At 37.8% G+C, this 27,922-nt stretch overlaps 4 protein-coding genes and 1 long non-coding RNA gene across 5 annotated transcripts; 1 reads left to right on the plus strand and 4 right to left on the minus strand.

Moving 5' to 3' along the window:
* Positions 1–7,095: 7,095 nt before the first annotated feature.
* Positions 7,096–9,876, minus strand: LOC103415864 (uncharacterized). The gene has a single exon (XM_008354144.4). The coding sequence runs from the start codon at positions 9,356–9,358 to the stop codon at positions 7,871–7,873; it is 1,488 nt and encodes a 495-aa protein (XP_008352366.3). The 5' UTR covers positions 9,359–9,876; the 3' UTR covers positions 7,096–7,870.
* A 2,037-nt stretch (positions 9,877–11,913) lies between these two features.
* On the plus strand, positions 11,914–15,311 carry LOC103415866 (enhanced ethylene response protein 5). Its single transcript, XM_008354145.4, has 13 exons — positions 11,914–12,234; positions 12,337–12,473; positions 12,585–12,678; positions 12,833–12,922; positions 13,119–13,184; positions 13,319–13,408; positions 13,539–13,595; positions 13,964–14,025; positions 14,236–14,323; positions 14,483–14,559; positions 14,645–14,719; positions 14,804–14,909; positions 14,999–15,311. Exons 1-13 carry the CDS (start codon positions 12,067–12,069, stop codon positions 15,128–15,130), a joined length of 1,242 nt encoding a protein of 413 aa, XP_008352367.3. The 5' UTR covers positions 11,914–12,066; the 3' UTR covers positions 15,131–15,311.
* A 170-nt stretch (positions 15,312–15,481) lies between these two features.
* Positions 15,482–18,605, minus strand: LOC103400808 (protein HEAT STRESS TOLERANT DWD 1). The gene is made up of 11 exons (XM_008339480.4): positions 18,441–18,605; positions 18,170–18,333; positions 17,570–17,831; positions 17,364–17,462; positions 17,093–17,258; positions 16,864–16,970; positions 16,589–16,728; positions 16,410–16,482; positions 16,176–16,291; positions 15,937–16,054; positions 15,482–15,854 (listed from the first exon to the last, which is right to left on the minus strand). Exons 1-11 carry the CDS (start codon positions 18,486–18,488, stop codon positions 15,726–15,728), a joined length of 1,422 nt encoding a protein of 473 aa, XP_008337702.3. The 5' UTR covers positions 18,489–18,605; the 3' UTR covers positions 15,482–15,725.
* A 1,199-nt stretch (positions 18,606–19,804) lies between these two features.
* LOC103400809 (uncharacterized) lies at positions 19,805–23,139 on the minus strand. The gene is made up of 10 exons (XM_029094706.2): positions 22,980–23,139; positions 22,791–22,835; positions 22,637–22,688; positions 22,483–22,556; positions 22,255–22,385; positions 22,004–22,127; positions 21,567–21,745; positions 20,677–21,462; positions 20,487–20,582; positions 19,805–20,056 (listed from the first exon to the last, which is right to left on the minus strand). The coding sequence occupies exons 1-10, from the start codon at positions 23,002–23,004 to the stop codon at positions 19,985–19,987; spliced, it is 1,584 nt and encodes a 527-aa protein (XP_028950539.2). The 5' UTR covers positions 23,005–23,139; the 3' UTR covers positions 19,805–19,984.
* A 591-nt stretch (positions 23,140–23,730) lies between these two features.
* LOC139192562 (uncharacterized) lies at positions 23,731–26,060 on the minus strand. The gene is made up of 2 exons (XR_011576765.1): positions 25,874–26,060; positions 23,731–24,220 (listed from the first exon to the last, which is right to left on the minus strand). It is a non-coding gene; the product is annotated as an uncharacterized lncRNA (long non-coding RNA).
* Between the last annotated feature and the right edge of the window lie 1,862 nt (positions 26,061–27,922).

The raw sequence follows: 27,922 nt of genomic DNA on the forward strand, positions 1-27,922 counted from the left end.
AACCCTCTTTCCTTCCTTCTTTCGTTACTTCACACTAGGTTCAAAAGGGGTATCACTCTGTGTGCTGTGGCTTCATTCGCTCCCTATGTTGGAGATGGATGTCTGTCAAAAGAGAATGTACAAATGGTGGAAACTAGCTTGGCAAAGCTGAAGAGAATGGGAATAAGTGTCGTTCCCACAGATGGCGCCAAATGTTGATGCACAAAATCAGTGAGGACTTTGGTACAATAGATAGTGTTAAGTTTGTGACCTTCGCTAGATTGCTCTGGTCACTAGTGTGGATAAGTATGCAAATGGATAAAGACAAGGAAGCAAACACAAGATGTACATGGTTCACCCAGATTGGCTACGTCCACGGAGTAGAGGAGTTCTTATTGATTGTGAAGGGTTTACACAAGTACATAGGTTCAAGCTCTCATTTAGTGAGTACTAGTGAATGATTTAGTACAAATGACATTAGGAAATATTGTGAGAGAATGATCTCTATTTATAGAAGAGAGCTTCTAGTTTCATTCTGACATTGACACGTGTCGTGTTGTGATTGGCTTCTGCTATTGACACGTGTCGCGCTATGATTTGCTTCTAATGTAGACATGTGTCACGCTGTGATTGGCTTCCTAGTTTGAAGGAAACTCTTCTGGGTCCTTGACTGTATAACGTTGACCGGTGCTCAGTAGTTTCGGGATTGGTCAAATATGGTACCAACAAAGACTTTGCCGATTGGAGTTGGAGTGGTATATGGAAGCTTAAGCTACCTCCTCGAGTGCTTCATTTTTTTATGGCTAACTCTGCATGGGAAATTGCTTTGCAATGAATAGAGAGCTAAGAGAAGTATGACTGATAATTCCTATTGCGACTTTTGTGATGGTTGTGTTGAATCTCTTGATCATATTCTTCGACGGTGTGATCGTGCAAAGTTAGTGTGGAATCAATTGGGTATGCATTCAATTGTTCTGTCCTCAGTTGATATTGACTTTCATGATTGGATGAGAGTGAATCTTTTTTCAAAAGATTACTCTGCCATAATCTGCCTTGGTGGGATGTTTTTGCCTTTGCTTGTTGGTGGTTGTGGAAATTGAGGAATTTAAGCATTTTTGCATCTGATTTCATTTTCCCAAGTCAACCTCAGATTCTCATTTTTAAAGCTGCTAAAGAATGGTTTAAGGTGCAAAATTTTGGTGCTAAGCCTGTCAAGAGTAGGATTTTTTTAGCCTGGGATCCTCCTCCTCTTAATTATGTCAAGTTGAATGTGGATGGCAGTAGGAAGAATGGCAAGGGGTGCTCTAGTGCTGGTGGGATTTTACGTGCTGCTGCAGGTGTGTGGATTGCTGGTTTCACTATAAATATTGGTGTGGGGAGTGTGATTAATGTTGAGTGTGCTTAATGCTGAGTTATGAGGTCTTTTTCATGGCCTAACTCTTGCTTGGAGATTGGGTTATAGAAAAGTGCTTGTTGAATTGGACTGCGCTGTGGATATTACTTTAATAATGGATTTTAATTCCTCTATGTACCTTTTTGCTCATCTCATTACTGCTTGCCAGGAGTTATTGCACAGGGATTGGATTTGCTCAGTTTCACATGTTCGTGAGAATAATAAAGTGGTTGATGGTATGGCAAATTTAGGCCATAAGTTTGACATTGGTCTTCATGTTTTTTATGAGCCTCCTCTTCTTGTGGATAGGTTGATCTTTGAGGATGTTGTTGGGTTTCCTCATACCCGTTTTGTTAATAGTTAGTTGTTTTTCTTGGGTCTTTTGACCACCAATTTTACCAAAAAAATAAATAAAATATAAGCTTTGAAAAAGTCCACTACACCTACTCAGTTGCGGGCCGTGGCCTATGTGACTTTGGTTCCATTGAAAATGGCCATACGTTGCTCGGCCTATCCCTCATTCATCGGACAATGCAGTACCTCTATCTCTCATTCCTGCAATGCACTTCGTATAGGAAAAAGCAGGAAAAGATTGGAAAAAAACTGAGGAAATGGATGAATTAAAACAATCCTAGAATCTGAAATTAAAATGCAGGATAAAAAGGAGATAGAAATCAAAAGCCAAAGAAACGAAAAGGAAACAATACAAAATTCAGTCGGAACGGAATTCAAATTACAAAATTGATTGCTTCGCTTTTTCAAAATTTTATCAATTTTCGGATTCGAATTCAAGAGTGATAAAATTGGAGAGGGAACTCAGGGAAGAAATTGAAGACTTGGAAGCCCTGGGCGATGAGAGCGAGCAATCGCTTGAGAGCCTCGCACTTGTCGGAGTCGAAAGGAAAGGAGCGACACTGACGTAGTGGGGATCCTAGTAATGATGGGCTTGAGTGCCGATCTGGAACACCATTGTCAAGGCCTTGCTTAGTCTCCTCTGTTGCTCCGAACTTATTGAACATCTTCCGCAACAGGTTTCTCTTTCTCCTAAAATGGATGGGAGCATGTCTCTTTTCTATCTGTTTTTTTTTTTTTTTTACTCTTTTTTCAATGAACAACTACAAATTAAACTAAGCAAATAAAAAATTATTGGAATTCAATCGAAATTAGTAGAAGATCAAAATTACAAAAGAAATGAACCGCCTTGGCATGAAAATTCATGTACCCGTTGTGGCATAACTGGCTCAACATTCACCATTTTCAAAAACCCCAAATCGAATCCGAACTGCAAAACCCAAATCGAAATTCAACAACAATTGAACAAAATGAATAGGATTAGAAAATTTCAATGTTGAAAAAGCACCAAATGAAAGAAGAAGCACAGATGAAGAAGCACCAAAACGGTAAGAGGGATGAAAACACCACCAAAAAAGACTATATGAGAGGGTATGGGAGGTTGAGTTGGTTTCTCCAGAACAGTACGGTTTTAATCGTGCAACTTTGCAACCGCTATAACTGCTCGTGGAGAGTTCACTAGGTATAGAGATGAGCAATCAACGGGGTTAGAATCAATCTAAAAGTCTGAGCACCTTTCATGTTATTGTATTACAATTTTAACCCTATTTTATTTGTGTATTACAATTATAGTCCTTCTATATATGAATGGTTTTATGTTGTTTTTTTTTTTTTTTTTTTGAAATGAAAACATAATTGGAATATTGAAAGCTTCACCTATTTGGGTTTCTCCCTTTATATATATAGATACTAAAATTTAATATTTTTCTTTCAATAAAACTATTCAAATTTAATAAGATTATACTATAAGATTTGGTCGAATAAAATTTAAATCAAAATAATGTATCCATGTGCATTTTTGGATACATTACTACATAGCTTATATACAATTTTTTTAAGGCTATGAATGCATTCTTTTGCCATTTATTATTCATATTGTTATATTGTTTTTATTCATTTATTTAATAAAAAAATTTTGAAATTCTTTTTTTATCATAGCCATTTCAAATAGATATATAAAGAAAATTGGATATCAATTCAGAGGTTTGCACCCAACACGGTCGATTAATTAGGTTAGAAGTTCAAATTTGAAAATCAAGCTTCATTTTATATGTTTAGCTGCGTGATATGTGGATATATATGGAATAGATTTCGGGATTATGGATTTAGATGCTAATAGCAAGCCTATTTAATGTGCATTCAAGTATTTTGTACAATGAATTGCCACGGTGGAAAGCTGAAGGACTTGAATAAAACAAATTAAATGAATAAGGGTTTAGTCTAAGAAGTTATCAACCAAAGGACCGAAACTCAAATATCTCTAGATAAAAACTTATTTTTATCGATAAAAGAAAATTATTTTTATCGAATTTCTAACGTATATGGACACATGGAACCACTTGTGTGCCTTTTCGTTATTATTTTTGTTTCTATTATCATGGGGCCCACTGATGTAACAATGCGTATTTGTTTTGCAAAACACATTTTTCAGAACAAAACGTGATGATTTAGCCTTCACCATTTCGAATAGGTGAGTTATAAATAGAAACCACCCGTAAAATTATTTAGACGTGGTAACATGTATGCCTTTATTAATGGTGTTGAGCTCGTAAAAAATAAGGAATTTTAACGAAAAACTCTTGTTATTGTTCATTTTAACGAAAAATCACATTTTTACACTAAAAAGTCAACCCTAGTACTATTCATTTTACCCTTTATTTTGTCTTTATCGTTAAAATTCAAAATTATTAAATCTTTTTCATTAATTTTCCCTAAAAAATATGTAGACGTGGAGGCTCGAGCCATAAATTATCATGTATATTTATATCATGGCAGCCCACTAAAATGCTATTGTTTGTTTCCTAGAGTGTAAAACATCTTGTTTGTTGGTCTGGTTATTTTCCAATACTAGTAACCACTAATTACGTGTCTCGATCGTGATCTTTAACTGCGATTAGCGCTTCGATATACGTGATAAGTCCTCTATATTTGGGGCAAAGGCTTCCATTTTTTAAGAAAATTCCGATTTAGTCATTTTACTGTTGAAGCAACCTTCATCAGTCGAGTGGGTGACTTGTAAATAGAAACCACCAGTAAAATTATTAAGTTTCACTCAAGCCATACGTGGTAACATGTATGACTTCATTGATGGTGATGGGGCCTGCAAGAGAAAGGTGGACGCAAAACAACTTGAGGCCCATGAAAGTCGTTGCTGTCACATCCGGCCGAGCCCTCACCATATCTGGAGCTTGACTTTATCGTAGCACGATATTATCTGTTTTAGGTCCCGACCACATCCTAACGGTTTTGTTTCTGGAAACTCAGACGAGAACTTTCTAGTGGGTCACCCATCATGGGATTACTTTCGCGCGAACTCGCTTAACTTTGGAGTTCTGATGGAACCCAAAGCCAGTGAGCTCTCAAAATGTCTCGTGCTAGGTAGAGATGGGAATATACATATGAGGCTTACATGATCCACTCCCCTGGACGATGTGGGATGTTACAATCCACCTCCCTTAGGGGCCTGACGTCCTCGTCAGCACATTTCCGACCAGAGATTGGCTCTGATACCAAATTGTCACATCCCAGCCTGGGCCCCCAACACATCCCGGCTCGACTCCGCCGTAGCACGATATTGTCCGCTTTGGGCCCCAACCACACTTTCAAGGTTTTGTTTCTAGAAACTCACACGAGAACTTTCCAGTGGGTCACCCATCATAGGATTGCTCTCCCGCGAACTCGCTTAACTTTGGAGTTCCGATGAAACACGAAACCAATAAGCTTCCAAAAGGCATTGTGCTAGGTAGATATGAGAATATACATATAAGGCTTACAAGATCCACTCTTCTAAACGATGTGGGATGTGCCGAGTTTTAGCTCTTGGAAAATATGGGCATAATGGGACCATTATGGGAAAAAGATTTTTGTTTTTTGTTTTTCGGGAGTTACGCACCACATCATTAGTCAAGTTCACCAAATTGATAGGAATAAATGTCTAGTTGCAACTTATTATTTTGTTATAAATATATCAAAGTTAGAGAGATAACCTTTATATTGAGTGAAACGAAGCAGAGGTAAAATATCACACGGTAATTAAAACACAAGGGGATGGCAAATTAAAGAGGGAGGAATATATGATCTTATTGAACTTTCCTTCTTTCTGATGTATTCTCTCTGTATGTTATTGCAGGCATACGGAGCGCTCTATTTATAGAGCAGCTCCAATCAAACCCATTAATTGTACATTCAAAATTTACAACATATATTTTGAAAATGTGATTCCTACAATTCCAAAGTCTGCTGCCAATATTTTCATTAGTCTGTAATGTTGAAAATCCATTTGTGGGCATTCAATTATCAGCCAATGTTGTCAACAATGCTGATATTTTCAACATATTTTTCTTTTTCTAATAATAAAAAACTAAATTCCAAAGAATAATATCCTCGTCTTCCTAATTTTGTCAAAAATTCTGAAAAAAAATCGACCATTTAGAAAGCGACAACGAAGGGGAAATTATTTTTTCGATGTTTTGAACTCCTGTTGTCTTTTCGCACACGTTGATATTATATACATTAATAACTAACTACACATTACGCAATTAATACAATAAAAAACAATTAAACTTTTTTTCCAATTTTATTCCAAAATGATTAGAGATTCAAATAGAGTTTCATTTTGTGAATGAAGTTATAAAAAACAACGTTCTTATTATTACTTTATTTATAATTTATAGTATTCTATATATACTTATAGTTAGGCTCCTCTTCTTGAGAATCCATACATCCCTTATACTAAAGTATATGGACAACTATCTCTCGAGCACAGGTTTAGGTTTGGCATTAATGGATATATATACTTATAGTTAGGCTCCTCTTCTTGAGAATCCATACATCCCTTATACTAAAGTATATGGACAGCTATCTCTCGAGCACATGTTTAGGTTCGGCATTAATGGAAAAATAAAACGGAGCACCTAACAACGTATCTTCACAAACTAAGAACTACGAGATCGCCCCTCTCATTCTGGGATGCATTCTCTCTTCCTATTTTCCAACTTGCCTTTTTATATTATAATTTATAAAAACTCATTTTTATCAATAAAAGACAATCCTTTTTATCCAATTTCAAACATACATCTACATGAGTAATGTTAGGAAGACTAAATTTGAAAACTAAAATTTGAAAACTAAAGGACATGTAAATTGATGATTGGTTTATTACTTAGGCGTTCATAGACGTACTTATTTTTATTGGTGACACATAATTTAATTTGTAAATTTTGTATTTCTAGCATTACTCCTACAGACCACTTGTGTGCCTTTTCATTATTTTTTTTATATTCTATTATCATGGGTCCCACTAGTAATAAATAATACATATATGTTTCTCAAAGCATAGTTTTCAACACGAAACGTGGTGAAACTGCTTCTCTCTCCCTCACCCACTCGTTGTGTCCCTTGTTGTCTAATTGGGAATTGGATCCCTGAGCTGTCAGGGTCCTCATGATCAGCCCACGTAAGCTATTGAATTTTGATTCAACGGCTACAATTATTATAACTTTTAGAAGGATTCCTTGTTTGTAGTCGCACATAGGCTGATCAGGAGGATCCTAAGTTTGTGCTCAGGAGAGGATCCAACTCCGTCCAATTGATATGTATTTGCTTTTCAAAGAATATAATTTACAAGTGAAGAGAAATTTGATACTTACAAATTTTAAACTAAGAAATGGTAAAAATAATACCATTACATTTTATTGATGAACTCGTAGTATAGCATATATCCATTCAAAGACATAAAGGTTGAAGTATCTCGCAATACACTGATACTATCACCTAGCGGATGATGGGCTTGTTTGGTATTGCTGTGCTTTGAAAAAAAGCTGCTGTGAGAATAAGCGGCTGTGCTGTGAGAATAAGCGGCTGTGAAATAAATCAGCAGAGCGTTTGGTAAACTTTTTTGTAAAAGTGATTTTGGAAAAAAAAACAGTCTGATAGTGGGTCTTTTCATTAAAGGAGCACTGTAGCTCCGTGTGCTTTGAAAAAAAGCCAGTTTTCCAAAGCTGCAAATAGCAGCTTCAGCTTTTTCCTTTGATTTCAGCTTATTCTCACAGCAGCTTCCAAAATAAGCCTTTTTTTTTCAGTTTACCAAACACCTAAAACCCTCACAGCTTTTTTTCATAGGTGCTTTTTTTTAAGCACCTCACTCCCAAACTAGATGGATGTCTCTTTACGGAACTACAAATCTACAACTCAACATTTAAAAGGCGGATCCTTTTCATGGTACAGCTTTTATTTATTACATGTAATGAATAGACAGAAGAACGACGTTGACAGGGAGACTAAGATGTCGCTACGAGTGAGCTCCCGGATCATGAAATAACTAATACTGCTACCCTTCTGCAATGCTGGATCATAATAGCGAAATCTCTCCAACCACCACTCAAACTTCACTAAGCTGACTCCACGGGGATACACTTTGCGTGGTCATCACGCAGCAGGCAAAAGAACAGACTTTGGAAATGACACAGATCCATTGTTAGGAGCACCCTGGATATTGAGAATCGTTGTGACCAAATTGTATATGTTGACATTTTCAAAACTAGGAACCTTGCGACCTCTTTCAAACCGAGGACCATGCCCAACAAATATGGTCCGCATGGAGAAAAAAGCATTGTCATAACCGTGTGCACCTCCACACTCTCTCCCTTTCGTCCTCTTTTGTTCTACCTTAAATCCCTCTTCAACCAACCCTACTATAGGCGTAATTCGATCACTCGCTGCATAATGGAGCCGACTAGGAAGCTCCTCCTTAAGATACACTCTCAAATTCTTCCCATTCTCAACCTTGCCCGATTTCAACCCTTCATTCATCTTCTCAACAACACTCACAGGATCAACACCTGAAGGTGGACGAATGGCGAGCAATGGAGTAAGTGACTGGACCCAATCATTAGGAATTTCAATCCAAGGGGCCAAATCACTTAAATAAATTAGCTTTTTATCGCATGTACCAACCATCCCATGATCACCCACCAAAATTATAGTAACATCCTCGAAAACACCTTTTTTCTCTAAACCTTCAATCAACCTCCCAATCATTTTATCAATTCCAGCAACAGCTTCAGTAATCTCCCGATCGTCAGGCCCGACCTGGTGACCCTGATGATCGGGATCCTCGAAGTACAGAGTCATAAACACAGGAATTTCACTACTAGGCATATCAAAGTAATTCAAAACGGCATCAACCCGTTGTTCGAAAGGAACAGAGCCATTATACTGCATACAAAGCTTATCAGGGCAAGTCCAAGAACCTTTAATTACCTCAGAACCCGGCCAGAAGTAAGTGGCAGCCTTCAAACCATGATTCGCCACCGTCTCCCACAGCGGCTCGCCGAGCCACCACTTGGGCTCGTGGCTTCTCATGGTGAAGGACTCCCCTGTGTGCGGGTCCACAAAGTGGTTGTCGACAATTCCATGGTAAGCAGGGTAAAGACCTGTGACAATTGAGTAATGGTTAGGAAATGTCAGAGTTGGAAACACCGGAATCAAACCCTCTTCCGCCTCCGTCCCGTTGGCGATGAGGCGGCGGATATTCGGCGTCGGCGCCTTGAACTGGTACCCGAATCGAAACCCATCCGAGGAAACCAACAGAACAACCGGATGATCGAGTTTTCTCAAAGCTCGAGCCTTGTATTCCAGTGACGAGGACTCGTAGACGGGCGCGGATTTCGGTGAGTTGGAGAAGAATAGAAAGGCGAAGGCGAAGGCGGCCGAGAGAGCAACGCAGGTGGTGAGGAGGAGAGAGATGAAGATGACGGTGGTGCTGGGTTTGTGAGAAGGGGAAGACGATGGGGTCGGAGAGGCGGAGGGGTCGGTGTTGAAAGAGAGCAGCGCCGCAGATGGGCTCCGCGACCGCGAGTCTTCGTCGTGGGTCGGAATCGGAGTGGATTTCACGGGAGTCAAATCCGAACCCATCAGAAGAAACCAGGTGATTGTTTCTGGTTCGTTTTTCGATGGGTCGGAGATTGAAGGATGTGGGGTTTAGGGGTGAGGTGTTTAGAGAGAGAGAAAGTGTGGGGTTGGAGTGAGCAGAAGGGATTAAAGGTTGGGTCTTTGGGTGGAGTTGCAGACAGTGGCTTGGTAGAGCTTTTGGAGAAGACCGCTTTTTAAAGATTTTTTGGTTGATTTGATTTGAGAGCTGGAAGGAAGGTTTCTACGAGTCTACGGCACCGACTTTGGTGTTAGATTTGGCGCATCTAAATTCTAAACGGTAAAAATACGTATGTGTACAACTTTTTGTATTTAATATTTACTTCTTTCATTTCATGCTTATTTTTCAATAACATGTATTAAAAAGGACAATCTTCTCATTAAAAAAATGAAAAGATAATGCTTGAATCCAATTTTTGTGGCCAGTGGGGGGGTACCTTCTTGTCTACTTTTGTGAATAATGTATTTTAGATTTTTTTTTTAAATATCATATGAACTTATACGGAAATTTGGCGTAAAAATGAGCACAATTGCATTAGGATTCATACACCCGATCTTATTTAATGTGATAAGGCTTAGTTGTTGTTTATCATATTGTTTGGGCCCAAATTTACACCATCGGCCTGTGCAATCAAGGTCGTTGAGTGAGCATAGCTCTCAACCGTTGGATGGAAAAGTGAAGATAGTTTTGTTGTTGTTAAAAGATAATATTATGGTTTTTATCATAATAATTATCTTTTAATTATCTTGACATATGCGAATTATATCTCTAAGCAAGTGGTACAGTTCAAATTAAATTGGGATATGCGTGACATCAGATAGTGAAGCATGCAGATGATAGTCATACAACTGCAAATGGACTAATGCATGCACAGATAGAGAAGCCTAGGTAGGCTTGACTTTTGGTAGTGATGTGATAAGCCTAGGATTTGATGGTGGAGAGAGAAGCATAGGTAAGCTAGGTCTTTGGTCATGATGGGATAAGCCTAAATAGTTTTTATATTTTGTTTGAAAAGTCAGCCAGCCTATGCCACGGATCAGATTTCATTCTGCGAGGAAGAGTTGCAGTCAGACTCTGCAACATTATATGACCATGCAAGCCAAGTACTTCAGTCTTATAAATACAGATGCAATGGTAACGGAAAAGAGGCCCCTCCAATTCAACACACAACTGCCTTGCGCAAACTCTCTCAACAACTTGAGATTTTTATTTTCTCTTTTCGCTGACACATCTTCCGTTGGCATCAACAGCACTGTGAAAGCAACCGGTGATATCTTCAGTCGGCATAGATAACTCTGTCGCCGTAGAATCAGCCGATCTTGCAACATCTTTCGTTGGCATCAACAACACTGCAGCGATGACGGTTGGTTACCTATCTAAGTCTCGGTCGAGAAGGGTTTCCAAATCCTTATTGATTGAGGTCATCTCATTAGCCTTCTCGCGCGAAGTGAAGTGTTATAGCTTACTGAGCTCAACGCATTGCACGCCAAGTTATTTTATGATTGGATACTCTCAAGTAGGATTTAGAGTTCGGCATTCAGACGGTCGAACCACGTTTACTATTAAGACTTATATTTGCTTTGAGTATTTGTGCCCTTACACTTTGGTGTCGATTCGGCGTGAGTTTACTCTGACGAATACCATCACTGTGACCGAATTCGACGACGACGATTCGTGAACTTCGTAAAAATAGTAGCCTTGTCTTTAGGTTCGAGGACCTAAGAGGCCGAGACGTGTTCCTTCCTCAGCCCTAATCGCAAGACACAGAAGTTAGTCGCGCACCCAACGCAACATCAACAAATTTACTCCTCGGCCGAGCTCGGCCGACGAGTTGGCACGCCCCGCATTCACCAAAGGACGTAGTTAGCTTATAGATTACTCGGCCTGAGCGCCACGTAGGCTTGGTAGTTTTTAGGGTCAACACATATGAATAATGAATTTATACATCTATTTCAATTTTGTCTTATGAACTAAAATTTTAAGAAAACCTGTCCTATCCATAATTAAGTCACCATATATTGTGTTCATGGTTATTTTAGATTTTAGACTTTTTTTTTTTCATTTCATTGCTTGTGAGAATATAATTAATAAAATCAAAGTCAAGTTTGATATTTATCATTGTCTTAGAAGACAATTATATTTCAGGAACATGTGTTATATGTCATGAGGACTATAATGTTAAAGAGAAACTCGATCAGAATTTTGTAAGTCGTTGTATTAAGTTTTATGTTTGTTTTACCATATAAAAAATATTAACTGATTATGTTCAAGTTCAAACGCACTAAGTAATGAGAGAAGGTTGCTTATAGTTCACTACAATTTTTTCTTCCTAAAAGTAGTAGAAGTACAAGATACGATCTAAATTTTCAACTAATTTGAAAAATACATGTCTGGATTAACCTTAAACATCAATCATATTCATATGTAAGGCACATAACTTATTTAAGATGAAAAACATTAAAAAAAAATTAAAGTGAATTTGCTAAAAATATAATTAATAATAAATTAAAAGTATGTTTAAAATCATATATGACATTTAAAAAATAATAATTCTAAAATAGATAAGAAAGTAAGACGATTCAAGAAAAACAAGAACAATGGTGGAGCAAAACGACGTCATTGAACCCTTCAGAAAACAAAGTAAGGTGTGTGCTTGCAGATACTGAGAGTGTTAGATCGAGCAGACAGAGAGATGGCGTACTTGAGCATGGGAGAAGCTCACAGAAGAATTACCGATTACCTCAACCGCTTCTCCGATGCCGTTTCGACCCAGGACGGAGCTTCCCTCAAGCATCTCCTCTCTCTCTCCTCCAACAGCCCCGCCCTCCTCTCCCTCGCCGACGCCCTCAACGTCTTCCAGGTAATACATTATCACCGGTGTGTATATTTGTATACGTATTTGTATTTGTTTCAATTTGGGAATTTAGGGTTTTGATTGGTGAGGGTTCTTGGTGTGTGACAGGACTTCAATAGATTGATCAAACAGTCCGATAACGACTCGCAGTTTGGCGAAATTCTGGTGCATCTCTTCCGGGCTTTTCAGAGTTACCGAATTGGGAATTTCATTGATTCCTATCAGGCATATGAAAAATCTGCAAAGTATTGATTTTTTTTTTTTTGATTTTTTGTTTTATTTAATTCTGTTCTGTGTGAAATTTTGCATTTGGTTTTGGTTTTGGTTTTGGACTAAGGTTAATGATGGATGTGCAGTGCTTTTATTCAGGAGTTTCGGAATTGGGATACGGCCTGGGCTTTGCCAGCATTGTATGTCATTGCTTATGAGATTAGGGTTCTAGCTGAGAGGGTAAGACCCCCAGTTTCCTTTTTTATTTAATGAAAAGAAAATTAATTTGTACTTTATTATTGTTCTGTCAAGATACGTGCTTTATTTCATAATTGGTTGCCGATATGTTGGGAAGACGAATTTAGTAGGACTGGCCTGTGTGGAACTTTTGTAGGCTGATAAGGAATTGGCTTCAAATGGAAAGTCTCCAGAGAAGTTGAAGGGAGCTGGCTCTTTCCTTATGAAAGTCTTTGGCGTTCTTGCTGTAAGATTCTCTCTTTTGATATTCTATTTATTTCGCTACCCTTACTAAACTTTGGTTTGTATTTTGTTCTCTTTGCAAGAAAAGTCCGTTCCTTTACTCAAACTTCTATACAATAAGAGTTAATATTTTCTTGGGTGTTTACGAACAATTGTTTGAATCTGTACTGCTAACTCTTTCGCTGGTGTATCCATTATAGGGAAAAGGCCCGAAACGTGTTGGAGCATTATACGTCACTTGCCAGTTGTTTAAAGTTTACTTTAAGGTAATTTTTTCGCACGCTTATGAGTTCGTCAGTGCTTTTAATATCTGAATTAGCTATTGGGGTATCTTTTGAATGCTGAATAAAGCACAAATAGCTAGACCTGCACTATGATGATCATCATTATTACTTTGCAGCTTGGTACAGTTCACCTTTGCCGCAGCGTCATAAGGAGCATTGAAACTGCGCGAATATTTGATTTTGAGGAATTCCCTAAGAGAGATAAGGTCAGAATTGCCTTTGGTAGAGCAAATGCAATTTTTTTTTCTTTCCTTTTCTGCTCCCTCTCCTTTTGAATTTGTTCTCTATCGCAGCTAGTTTTTATGTTTGTTCTTACTGTTGTACCGTGATGTGCAGGTCACCTATATGTATTATACAGGTCGTCTGGAAGTTTTCAACGAAAATTTCCCTGCTGTACGTATTCTAATTTTCATGATGTTCTGACGCCTTCTTGTATATTAAGCTATTTAAGTGGTCGTTTGGTTTTGGTTCGGGCATTACCCTCTGGAGTCTTGAATCTAAAATTTAGAGACACTGGATGAAGAAGTGAGCAGTTCCATACTTATGCCTTACCATATTTTTAAGTAAAGAAATTGGTTACCACTGTTAACATCCAGTCTCAGCAGATATGTGCTCAAATTATAGATTTGATCTCAGTGATGATTGATCTTATACTTTGCCTGAATACACTTATTTCCATGCCTGCAAAAAGCTCCAGAACTGAAATCTGAGTTTCCATCAGGTGTGTGCTATTCACTAAATCTACTTTTGTTACATTGCAGGCTGATCAGAAATTATCATATGCCTTGGAGCATTGCAATCCTCAGCGTGAAGCAAATATAAGGTAAGGTTTCATCTGCATGATAGACTTTACCGCCGGGCCCCCCAGGGGGGGGGGGGGTGGGGGTGGTGGGATTGTTGTTGTGCCTACATATTCTTCAGATTGAAGTGTGATGTTTAACTTCTTGCGATAGGAAGTCAAACGTTAGATTTGTGATATGTTGTACTGTCTTTTATTGTCCGACTCATTGTTTCTCTTTTTGTATTTACATAGGATGATATTGAAGTATTTGATACCTGTGAAGCTTTCATTAGGCATCTTACCAAGTGATTGGCTTCTGGAAAAGTATAACCTGGTTGAGGTATGGCAGTCCCTTATTTATTTTATTTGCAAGAGTTATTATTTAAAGCTTGATGATGGGAAATGAGATATTCCGGTATTGCTTAGCTATGTTACTTCCCCCTCTCCCGTTTTCCAAAGTTGTGGCTAAACCCTAACTTATAACTTCTTGCTTTTGCAGTATAGGAATGTTGTACAAGCTCTAAAAAGAGGTGATCTTCGACTTCTTCGGCGTGCTCTTGAAGAGCATGAAGATCGGTACGTGTATCATGCATTTTGAAAATCTTGAGATTGGTTAAAATCGATTTCCAAAGATGGAACTGATTCCTTCAAAATGAAACAGGTTCTTAAGATCAGGTGTATATCTTGTCCTAGAGAAGCTAGAACTCCAAGTCTACCAGAGATTGATAAAGAAAATGTAAGTTCTCATGCCGCTTTATAAAATTGATGGTAAAATTCCTCTGAAGATTCAATTCACGACTTCCCCAATCTCGTTGTGCAGTTACTTCATCCAAAAGCAAAGGGACCCGGTTAAAGCTCACCAGCTGAAATTAGAAGTAATTGTTAAAGCTTTGAAATGGCTTGAGATAGCCATGGATGTCGATGAGGTACTTGTTTTCTCCACCTCTCTATCTCTGGTAGAGTGGTTCTTGGTTTCTCCGTTTCTCTCTAATCAAATATCTGGTGTAATTTGCAGGTGGAATGCATAGTAGCCATATTAATATACAAAAATCTTGTAAAGGGATACTTTGCTCACAAGAGCAAAGTTGTGGTTTTGAGCAAGCAAGATCCTTTCCCTAAATTAAATGGAAAGCCTGTCAATTCATAGAGAATATCGACACAAGTAATCAGGTGATGAAAAATACAGTATGAAAACGAGATATGCCGGCCAGTTCGTCATTGGAAACCATTTTTATCGGCCCCGTGAAGAATCGCTATATTGTTCCCCTTGTATCTTAACTTTTTGTGAATCTCAGTATTCTTAGTTAATTTTTAGAACTTAACAGCCATCTTATGTTCCTGTTTATGCTCATTATTCACCCATCAATTTTGTTCGAAGTCGAACCAATGATGTCCTTTATGTCCGTAAATCGGCTATGGTAAACTCAAACACTGGCGATTGCTGTGAAATAAATACGGATAAAATTCTGTATGAAAGAGATGCATTAGCATTATGCACTTTAGAAACTTAACTCATCTGATAAAATATTGAAAAGGACATCCAAAATTGTAGAGGTTACTCGAAACACCATACCAGACCCCAAAACGGGGAAGGAAAAAACAAAACAAAAACAAGCGAAAACAATGTCTCTTCAAACTTGTAATTGCTTCAACACATAAGCCATCCGCCATTGGAATATGATCTGATATATATCTACTCCGGCATACGAAACAAACTGTTAAACTTGGACTTTCAAGCACCATCAGAGTTCAGAGGGAAGGGTAGTCTGTATGTTTGAAGGCATCAGAATATTATAACCATCTGCCGCAGTTGAAACGAGCATGCCAGGAATCTGTGTGTGCCAATGAAGTTCTTTCAAGTCCTTTTGTCCCTGTTGACCATAAATTACCATGAGTTAAATGACCGAAAAAGCGGGGCCTCTTGGAGTAGAACAGACAGTCGAATATGTTTACCTGATGAACAAATAAAAGCTGTGGAGGTAAATCTTTTGGAGCATTCACTTCCTCTTTTGTCTTCGCTTTGAATTCTGCCTCTTCCTCCTCATCATTTTCTAAAGAAAGATCCCATATTCTGGTAACAAAAGCCAAATGACAAATATTTTGAGTTCAAACATAAACAGCATGAAAGCATATAAATTTTTGTGCACGACATGCCATTTATCACTTCAATCTGGTCTGTAAATATTACTTACGTCAGCTGATTGTCAGAAGATGTCACAGCCAAAGTGGATGCTTCATGTGGACTCCACTCGATGGAGGTGATAGGGTGTTTATGGTATTCAAAATGTGCCACTACAGAATCTCCTTCCTACGTTCAAATAGACAAAAGAGGACCATATCATTTTAGAATTATCAACTTAAAGAATCACTCAAAACAATTTCATTGAACCCAATTTAGCAGTCATGGGAATTCCAACAAGACGTACCTTCAGCAATCTAAGATCACGAATGGAAAAGGTGCCATCATCACTTCCAGATGCCAGCATACAACTAGCCAGCCTGATAAGAAACAATGAAGTGCCAAGGTCATCATTTCATATGTGGCACAAATGTATCAAAACAAATAACAAATAAGAAAATAAACATTGAAGGTTTAAATAAACACCTATTCCAAGACATAACATTCACATCAGCATTATGCGCCTTAAAAGAAGTTGCTGGTGCCTTCCCTATGCGTATATCCCATATTGCTATATTCCCATCGACAGAACAAGAGGCAAAGACATCAGGTTCCGTAGGACTCCACTGCAAAGATAAAAGTTTTTTAAAAAGAATACCGTCAAAGGATTGGAAAGATTAAGGAAAACTATTCTAACTAGATTGTTAGATTGATTATATGCTTTAAAACAACAGATTTAGCTTCCCCTCCAACCTACATACTTGTAAATCCTCCACACTTGCAATATGTCCAATATATGGGGTAGTATCAACATTCCATGTTGAACCAGATGTAGGTTCCCACAAATGTATACAATTCTTGCAGTCCCCTTTTAAAATCAGACATAAATGAATCATTAGTTTCAAGCTTTCAAATCAAGAAAGTACTATGCCATCACTTACACTTGATATAGAAAAAGAAAAAACAAATAAAGTGACTTGATAATAGTACCAGATAGAAGCCTTCCAGGTACAAGGGGACTCCAGTCTAGAGCAAACCCTTCATCCTTATGCCCAAATTTAACCAATGGAGCCTGGTTAAATACTGAAGAAGCTCCCTGGCTAGCTTCGGTCTCTGACTCGGCTAAGGCATTTAAATGAGAACTGAAGTCCCAAACCTGAAAGAGCAGCAGGATTAAGTCACGTACAAAGTATATGTAAATGGTCTTTCGAGCATCGGTTTAATATATACTCATACTCATAATCTTGACATAAAGTCAGACCTGCACATGACCAGTGTCTGCCCAAGATGCACATATATGTGGATTTTGTGTCATGGCGCGTATACGATTCACACATCCTTCATGAGCTACCTTGCGCAACTGTATATGAGAAGAAGAAAAAATGTCAAGGCACAGAGATGAGGTCAAAATTAAGAAAGATAAAGGCAAGATAAATCAAGCGTGGAATGTAAAAATAAAAATATTGCCTGCAAAACAGGTGCGCCAGATCCACTTGACTCCTCATCCTCGCTATCATCGTCACTATCACTGTCCTCACTATCCATATTAGAGTCATCATCTGCAGCTTTGGCTGGCACTGGCTCGCGCTTTTTCCCAGAAATGTTAGATACTTTAAATATTCCAAGAGAGTTCCAAGCAGCTTTCTCTGCCTGAGTCCCAGCAACGAAATACACACTATGGGGGAACTCTGTCCGAACCAACCCCAACGTATCCCGTACAATATCAAAGCTGTCAAAAGTAATTAACTTCTTTTAGCCATTTACTCGAAACCTATAATTCTCTTAGAAAGAATGAAACTTGAATTCTTAAATATAACCATTACCAGCAAATTAAGTATAAAATTGAACCTCTAAAACATAACTCAATATTACGAGTAGACGTGAGCTTTCCCGAAACGAAAAAAAAAAGAGAAGCTAATTATTCACAAACGCTATAAGTCTAAGCTTTAGTTCAATTCAGCTAATCAAACTCCAATAATTCAAACCCACAATTCAAAATTTCAACTTTATGCTTTTCCTGCACTTTCTATGCAACCAAAAAGAAGAATCCATAAGATTCAGAGCAACCTTAAACAAGGCCAACCAATATGGAAGGCATGGAGAGAATTGTAAGCTGATGGGTCACACTGGAGCTCTTCGCCCTCCTCCAACTTGTCCACTCCCGGTTGCCATACCTTCGCCGGCATCGACGGTCCCGAAGAGGAAGAAGACCCATCTCCTTTCTTTGAGCCCTAAACAAAAATTCGATTCAATCAAATCAATTGGGGAAAGGATAAAACCTAATTTTACTGAAATAATTAAACAATAAGAGGAGAAGGAAGTGGATTTAGGAGCTGACCTTGGCCTTTCTTTTGGCTTTCTTAGGGTTCTTGATGCTTCTGACCATTTCTAATTCTTCAGATTTTGCAGGAACACGGAGACTCTGATGAAGGAAGGCAGGAACACAGAGCGTCTAATGAGGGAAGGAAGGAGAAGAGAAAGCAAAACTGAAGAGGGTTTTGGTGGGGCTAGGGTTTTAGCTTATTGGGCTCAGCCTTTATGCTCATAATATGCTATTTTTTTAGCCCAAAAATAATTTTATGATACTGTAGTCCAATGGGGCTTGTGTTGGATTTCCAATCGTAACCCTAAAAATTTCGACATTTGATAGTATATTTGGATAAGTAAAATATACTTTAAATTTGGACAAACGTAAAAGTTTTAATCAGAACTATACATTAGACATGTATATTTCTTGCATGACCCATTAACCCTACTCAAAATGATACGATTCGTTAACGAATTAGGTTGTTGTTGGCTATTCTGTTAATAACCTGTTAAGATAATGAGTTTGACATGATATGTTAAGATAACATATAATACGAACACGACAAATGCGTCTCGTTTGCCAGGTCTTGGTACGCACTCGTTTTGGTAATTTGCATCTCCATTATATATAGAGATGAGTATTGGAAACCGTAAGAGTCCCAAAATCAGCCATGTTCTATATTATATACACTTGTATGGTTTGTTTGTCATAATTTTTCATGGTTATTTTATTTTTTATTTTATTACAAATAATGTTATTACTTTAAGAGCATCTCCAACAATACTAGTTAAATTTTTGTTGATTTGGCTAGTCACAACTTTTAACAAATACTATTTATTTTAGGTTAAGCTTCTTAAAACCCAAGCACTTTTTAATTTAGGTTAAGCTAAAATATTTTTAATATGATTTTTTCCAAACTTAACAACCAAACCCTTTTTTATTCTCTTGAAACCCATAAATAATGCACTTTTATAGTGTTTAATGTTTAATAAAAATTTAATTCTCTCTCTCTCCTCCTAATAAATCTAGCAAATTACTCTTCTCAAAGTTAAGATAGTCGTTTAAATAGCCTGTTAGAGCTTAATTTTTTTTTGCATTTTTTTGTTAAATAAATTAGCCAAAAAAGGTTATTTTTCTAGGTTGGTAGAGATGCTCTTGTTGCTACATATACACTGCTATAATACTATTGATCACCTCATTGAGTACATAAAGTGGTCGTTCAAATCAATGTACGTACACATTTACAACTCCCTACATAATCTTTAAATTTCGATAATCTAAAACATAGGGGAATTATAAAATGGTAGTGTTTTCCACACACCCATTTATACTTCTTCCACAATTCTCTCAAATTTCGGCCATCAGATCAAATAAATTGAAGAATATCAAAGACAAAAAATTTAAAAACTGTTTATAAGTAAAAATAAGTATATGAATAATACTATCCTTATAAACCCCATTTACTTGCTATACACTATTCACAGAGAAACTTTTGCCATAGTTTTACAGAAATGGCAGGGACTGGAAATTAAAATAAATACTCATCCTGCATGATCATATATTGTCTTCCCTGTTTAACTGTTTTTTCTTTGTCTTGTAAGGAGAACAAGTGTGCCAAAGCCAATCATAATTGCAACTTTTATTGCCTGGCAAGAGAAATGGGAGCACAAGAAACAAAGAAATTAGATATGAAGCTCCATACTTTTTAGAATTGGTTTAATAACCATTTCGTTTTTATATTCAAGTTTTGGTCAGAAACGCCATGAACAAAAAGGAGAGATATTAATAAGAATGGAGGAAGGGTGGCGGAAAAGATGCGAAAGAAATGCACATGTAAATAATAGTGTATAATATGAAAATAAAAAATTGAAAACGATTTAAATGGGGTTTTTTTTTTTTTTTTTTTTTTTTTTTTTGTTTTTTTTATATATTTTGTATGTCATTCCATCTGCATTTCTCATTCCTCCCTCTACATTCTTGATTCATCCATTATTTTGTCTACTTTCTCTTTATATCTAGTTAAAAAAATGAAATGGTCATCATACGAGCCCTAATAATGCGGAGAAAACGTATAACCTGCCCAACTGGCCCCCCAAAAGTTCCAGCCTCCTCTGATGAATTCTCAACCTTTGATCTTCTTCTTTGATTCTCCTCATTTTTATCCACATTATGCTACAAGTGATCACATAAACATAAGGTAAAAGCAAGATGGTTCAGCAATGTGATGACTAACAAGTTACCAGAAGTTCAGCTGAAAATTCCATACCTCTTCAACATTTTCTGGTAGTGAAAAATTTGTCTCTCGTTGATGGATATTTGGATTCTCTCTGCAACAGCCTCGCAAATCTATCATTTTTTTACCAGTAGTTGTTACACAAAAGCGTATCGCTTCATCTGGAAAAATCCAGGCACCGGAGCTCTCAAAGGGAATGTGCCTATCTTCACAGTTTGCTACTGATGTGCATAATACATTGGGACCGGAATCTTCTTGAATGTGCCTATCTTCCAAGTTTGCTTCTGATGTACATACATTAGCACTAGATGAAGCTCCTTGAACGTCGGTGATTTGAGTATTTGTCGAAGAAACTTGTACTCGACTCTCCTCTATACCTTTGATGCCCCCAGAATGTCGCTTTCCACACGGCATATCAGAAGGTTCGTGCCTATGCTTACCAAGAATCTTCTCTGATACTTGAACCATTTCAAATGCTGATCGTCTAACGAAATCTTTGGGAAAGTTACCTTTCTTTATGTCAGCTACTTGGTCCACATCTAATTGTTTGAATTTATTCTTTATCCCAGTGGGATGTGAAGATTTAATCGCATCCGAAGCTCCAAGTAAACTAATTTGGTGCCCGCTTTTTTCACCAGATGTTAAATCAAGATTCAAGTCTCCTAAAGGATCCTCTACCGCTTTTGATATTGACTGTGCAGTTTCTGTACTTATCATATTCTTGTGTTCTTCTAAGTTCTGGCTTTCCACAAGAGCTCCTGTTTTAATCTTATTTGATCGAACTTGTAATGGTGGTGATTTGATTCGAGGCCTCATATCCTGCAGTCGAAGCAAACATTATGCATCATTATTATGGAAGAACTAGTTCTATCCACTCGAAAAAGCATTTAATCATCTCTTATAAAGCAACATGCCAGACATACCTCAGCTGAACCGCTTTCAAAGGCGCTTATCATTTTCTTTACACTGCTAGGAGTTTTCTTGATCGGACTCCGCTTCTCGAGGTTTCGAGGCCTATCTTCCTGAAGATTAGGATGATTTGTTGCGCCAACAGCCGATTGTGAGCCTCTTAATACTATTGAAGTTTTATCCGCAGAAGTGGCTGTGGATGGAACATAATAAGCACTTCTTATTCCAATTACTATCTGAAAACAAAATTATCAATCTACAAAAAGTTTTCTAACTTTTCAACTTCAATATAGGGTAGGATTTTCTCATGCATTCGGAACATCCAAAATAACTCTCACGAAAAGAGAAATTTTAATACCACATAGAAAACTAAGGACTTGTCACCTTATTCGTTCCTGTTACATTATGCCTGAAGTTTCTAAATTTTCTTGTTAAGCGATTAAGATCGAACCTGAGATCTCTTCGCGAAGGTAGAAGGATGATGCAACATTCACCCCAGCACTCAGAGTACTTTGCACACTGTTGGGACTGCTATTGATCAACTCCCCTTGTTTCTTTTTCAGTGCAGATTCTCTCTGCAAGAAAATTCAGATTATATACCAAATGCAAGTTGCAAACTTACGACAACTATATGAAATTTCAGTACAAACTGAAATTAACCATTCAAAACCAAAAGTCAAAACTAGCAACACAAGAGAATACCATCATTCGGATTCTGTTACGCTCTTCTTCGTTGAGTACAAACTGCAACTTCATACGCACAAACCCGCCTCCACTGAGGGGAAACAAGTCATCCCAAATACCCTTCTCGACTATCGACTTAACTTCAACGCCTGATCCAAAAATGATCATACATATTAATATGCCTCACTGCTTTTTGCAGACAAAAACAAGAGAAAGTTTATACATATAGGAATTGTTTTGACAAACCTGCGTGTGATATCTCATTACCCTCAGAATCTTGAAGAAGAACAACCAAATTGTCGCGGAGGGACGTCAATACGCTGTCCATAACACAACCAGGATAAGATACGAATCGAATAACAACAGCATTTATGATTAGAAGCAGTTTTATGATTATTACAAGGTGAAGTCTCCCTTGTCCCAAGCTTGGCACTCTCTTTTCCCCATAGAAACTGCAATGTGTATTCAATCAGTGAGCATTTTTTTTAAATTGTTAGAAATTCTAGACCGAAACTCGAAGAACGAAATTAAGCTAAGAATAAATAATTGCTTACCCTTGATGGATATTGAGGAAGAAGGAAGGTCTATGAACTCGAGAACTGCAAATTCAGCAAAACGTGAAGAAAAAGAAAAAAGTTAACGTATGTTGGACATCACCGACTGTTTAAAAATAGGATTAGGCGAGATTAGCTTATCAGCGCCGTTTCATGTTTGAATTATAGTTGAAAAATAGCTTTTAGTACCTGAAACTTTGATGGTTCCTGGCATTGCAGAGACAAAGAATTTGCAAACTTCTGTTTTATTTTTTATTTTTAAGATTTGTAATAATTTGATGAATGGTTGAGGGCTTGAAGGTGGGAGATGGGATTGGATGGGAAGTGTGGATATCGTTAGAGGAGGGAGATTTGGTGTACAACAATGGTGGGTCCTTCATTAACTATTAACCACATCAAAGTCTTCACCTCAAAGGGCTGAGAGGAAAAATGACAAATTTTTTATCATCTGACCGACTTGCCAAGAACTGGTCGGGCTCCCAAAGGAGGCACTCAATGACAGAAAATTCGAAGGTACACCGGTGAAACTGTCGAAACTGAGGTGCGTTCACCGGTGAAACTGTCGAACTCAGTTGCACCAGTCGAACCACATGGTTGTGCGGCCACACATACAGAAAAAGGGTTTTCCGTATTCCCTGCTTTCTGTTTCTACCCGTGGTCCCATCAGAATGGGAGAAAGGTTGTATGTGGCGGTCGTACACAGATTTTTCTCCTCAAATGACCATTTACCTTCTTTAGTATGATGTTTTAGAAAAATTATTCTTCAGTTGAGTACTAATGACAAATCTAAATTGTCAGTTTAGTTTCGCATTCACCATTTCGTACTGTATTACTCTTTTTCGGAATAATACGAGATGAGAGATTCAAACTTGAGAGCCCTTGTGCAAAGAAGTACTACTAGATTAAGACTAGTCGTATCCATATTCTCATATTATGTATGTGAAAAGACAAAAAATATAATTTATTGCAACAAATTGCCGACACAAGATACAGATTGTTCTCATGGACACGGGATATCCTTAACTTGTGCAAATATTGGCAAGATAATATGTTGCAAACATGTTACCTACGCTAAAAAATAGTAACAAATTAATCCGCTGAAATCAACCTTGTTAAAAATCCATCTCCCTGTATAAGATTCTATCAGTAAAGAGAAGCACCAGCTAAAAACTTGGTACCAGTTCTGCAAGGATAAAACTGTTTAAGATTGTATCTTCTTCGCTTTTTTCGGGGTCTGCTTTGAAATGTTGATGTTGCTAGGAAGCTACATCGTCACATATCCCATGTCTCAGAAGTTGTACTGGTTGTTGTAGGAGTTGTTGCAGGAACAGAGGGCACTTCTACTACAGGTTTGTGATTTTTGACGCCTGTTTCTGATTTCCGTTTCAATGTGCCAGGATCTCGCTTCTTGACGCCAATAAACATGTAAGCTGCAAGAGTTCAGATGCAAGTCGGTTAATCCTGTCTTTGAGGTTAACTTTTGAATTCGACAATGATGTTATTCATACTGTGGAAAATTTGTGTGATAAACACAGACATCAACTAAGGGTGAATATATCTTTATTGGGAAGAAACTATTTCACCAAATGTTAGCTTTTCTCCCCTTTTTTCTTGATTGGTTATTTCTTAGTCCAAGTCATGAGGTGATGAATATATCATCTTAAATATCTAGAGTGAAACCCCAACTATTCGCGATCTAACGAAACCATCAATGTGTGTGTGAAGTGGAAAAATAGGCAGTCATTTGACAATTATCGAACCGATCAAAGTATAAGGGATGGAAGATGGCTTTTGTCCAGGTGGCAGTAGCCCGCTGATTATCAGGGTAGGAAGGGGACTAAACCTTCCTATCGGAAGATTGAACAGGGAGACAGTCGCACAACTCATTCACAGAGGCACACCCAACGCACAAGCACATGAACATGCATGCAAATAGAAGCATAGAAGGGATATTTCACACAAAGATTAATATCTTGATAAAGTAAACACTGGCAACCTCTTGTTTCTCGCAATGGATGTAATACCCATATCAGTCATACTCAGTTCATACTTCCCATGGGAACAGCTTTAACAACCTCCAAACCACCTTGCCCCGTCCCCCTTTTAACAAATAGGGAAAAAAATTTAAACATTTGGATTAAGAGGGAAAATCCCAAAGGACAAATGGATGTATACTTCTGGCAAGGTTTCTGTCGATCACAAGACAGTGAAGAATACCTTGTATACTTGGCGCTAGAGATGTGAAATAACAGTTTCTATAGATGGAGTAATCTAATGTCAAATTGTCAATGAAATTCAGCATTACTGGTACACTGACACTACAGCCATCAGAGTGATTAAATTTCTTCCCATACAAAAGCCATCACGGCAATCATTCCAGCAAGATTCCCTAATTAAGGTTTGCTCATTAATGTTAACTTACTACCACTTTATTTTAAAAATCACGCTATTAAGCTTTTTAATTTCTATCAGGCCACAGCCAAGGCCTTCCAAATTTAGAAATTCAAATTTCAATCAGCATACCGCACGAACAACCACACGTCTTATTACCTACACATGGTGAAGGCTATCCGAAATCGGTTGCCTATGACATTAATTGGCCGACTTGGACCAAACTATACCAATTACAATAACATCCATCAGTTTCAACCTTATGTTTATGATTTGGTCCCCAAAAAACACCCTAAAGACCTTGACAGAAATCGGACAAGGGGCTGAAGAGACTCAACTTTTTCCTTCTCTCTCACTGGATCCCTATTCTATGAGCACCATGACAAAACAAATTACACTTTCCTAACTTAGCATTTAACAACAAATACAAATTACCCATCAAACATTCTAAGCCTAAAAACGCTTCTATGGGACGCCAAATCAAACACATTACGTACAGAAACGAAAACACGCATTCCAAGTCTCTTAAATCAAACTTCTGCTCAGATAAACAAAACCCATAACCCAATTTTGCTCAGACGCTCAAACAGTAAAAAAATCTAGGGTTTTACAAACCCGTATCCATAAGCTAATAATCTAATGCAAAAAATCGCAGAGAAAGTAGAGCCGAAAAGATGAGGAAGCTGGCTGACCTCCGAGAACAAGATTGGAGATCATGAGGACTCGCCAAATGAACTTGTAGCGGTTGATTGGTAGTTCCTTCGCCGGTAATGACGGCAGCGGTGGCTCCGGCATCTCTCTCGGTGTTTGACTGTGCGTGCAAAACGCAAGTAATATACGAAGTCCCCTTGCAGTCGTTAGTTAACCAATTTTTAGGACTCAAAGAAGGATCAAGATGTTGAGAAAAACGGGGATGACGAATAGTACGACGTGTCGTTTCATTCAAGCGTAAAGAGGCCTAAAAATGTTACTGGGCCGAGTTAGGTCCAAACTTTAGATGGGGCACGCTTTGACAAATCTAATAAGTCCATGAAGGCACAATGTTACAGAAAACCCAAGTTGGCCATATGTTTATGGCACCTAAAAAATAAAGCACTTTTCATTTCCGTGACAAACTTAAATTCTTATTTTCTCCATTTTTTTAATGAGTAATATAGCAAGAATTCATACTATGCAATTTAAACATAACAAGTGGCTTGTAACTCAGTTGGTTAAGAATATTCACCATTTCACTTGAGGTCCTATGTTCGAAGGGTAGTTCACCCTTCCACCCGAGGTCCGTGTTCGAATCCCCTTCAAGTATGAGCCCGACCTACTCAATTAAGTCTAGTTAATAGTGTTTGTACCATACTTGACCAATCTCAAAACTACCAAGCACCGGTTAACTTCATACCTTCAAGGACCCCCTAAGGGATTCATGCCGAGGCACCCTTGCCAAAGCACAAGAGTTTCCCTCCGCCCAGGAGGCTAATCACATCACGACACATGTCAACGTCAAACTAAAGCACCTAGATTCCCATATTGACAACGGACAAAAGCCGGAGACTCTTCTCAACTATAAAAGAAGACCATTATCCTACAATTAAGGATGAATGCAATTATTGTACTTAAACTCATCATTAGAACCCACTAATGATGATTTTGCTTGAACATATGTATTATGTAAACCCTTCATTATTAATGAGAACTCCTCTACCCCGTGGACATAACCAAACTTAAGGTGAACCACGTACATCTTGTGTTTGCTTCCCTACCTCTATCTCTTTACATATATTATCCCCACTAGGTGATCGGAGCAACCGAACGAAGGTCACAAACTTGACACTTGTCATAATTTGTTTGTTTGTTTTACTTATTGTTGTTAGAGTATAGCGCTTAAGATTGAGACACTTGTCATAATCCATTGATCCTATCTCTCTTGAAATAATTTGTTTGTTTTACTTATTGTTGTTAGAGTATAGTGCTTAAGATTGAGACACTTGTCATAATCCTATCATATCAGTTAGTTAGGTTGTTAGCTTTGTAACTTATAACAACCTATATAAGACTAACCTCATGTAATTACTTACTGATTAAGAAATATACAGATTGTTCTTCTTCTCTCTAACATTCTTTTCTCTCCCTCTAAAACTCCTCATCTGTTCTTCCTTCAATATACAAGATTACATTGTATGAATGATCAATTGATATAGCTTAACATGGTATCAATCGCCATTGTAGCTTACGCTTGACGTTTCAATCCTTTACTGCTTCCGCACATTCTTTCTCGGATCGATTATCCTCTTCAATTCGGTACTTCGTCTTCTCCAATTTCTTGTTTCTATAATTTCTAGGGTTTCTATATTGATCTTCAGTTCTTGATCGGTTTTCTATACATATTGCACACCACATGTCTGTTGTATTGTTTCACTAGTAATTGGAGCTTGGAATCACGATGTTGACTGTTTCGCAACTTCAGCTGCTTCAATCTTCGATTACGGCTCTCATTCCGTCCATTTCTATGTCGGTTAATGTCAAGCTTGATGATTCAAACTACCTTAATTGGCACTTTCAGATGCAGCTTTTGCTTGAAAGCAATGGAATCATGGGGTATGTTGATGGCTCTACTTCCTGTCCATCTCAACATGTCTCGATATCCGGCGAATCTGGTAACAATTCTCCTGTTACTTCTTCTTCTGCTATGAATGATGAATATGTCGTGTGGAAAATGCATGATAGAGCCATTATGCAATTGATTACTG

Source organism: Malus domestica, chromosome 15, assembly GCF_042453785.1.
Source record: "Malus domestica chromosome 15, GDT2T_hap1".
Taxonomy (NCBI): domain Eukaryota; kingdom Viridiplantae; phylum Streptophyta; class Magnoliopsida; order Rosales; family Rosaceae; genus Malus; species Malus domestica.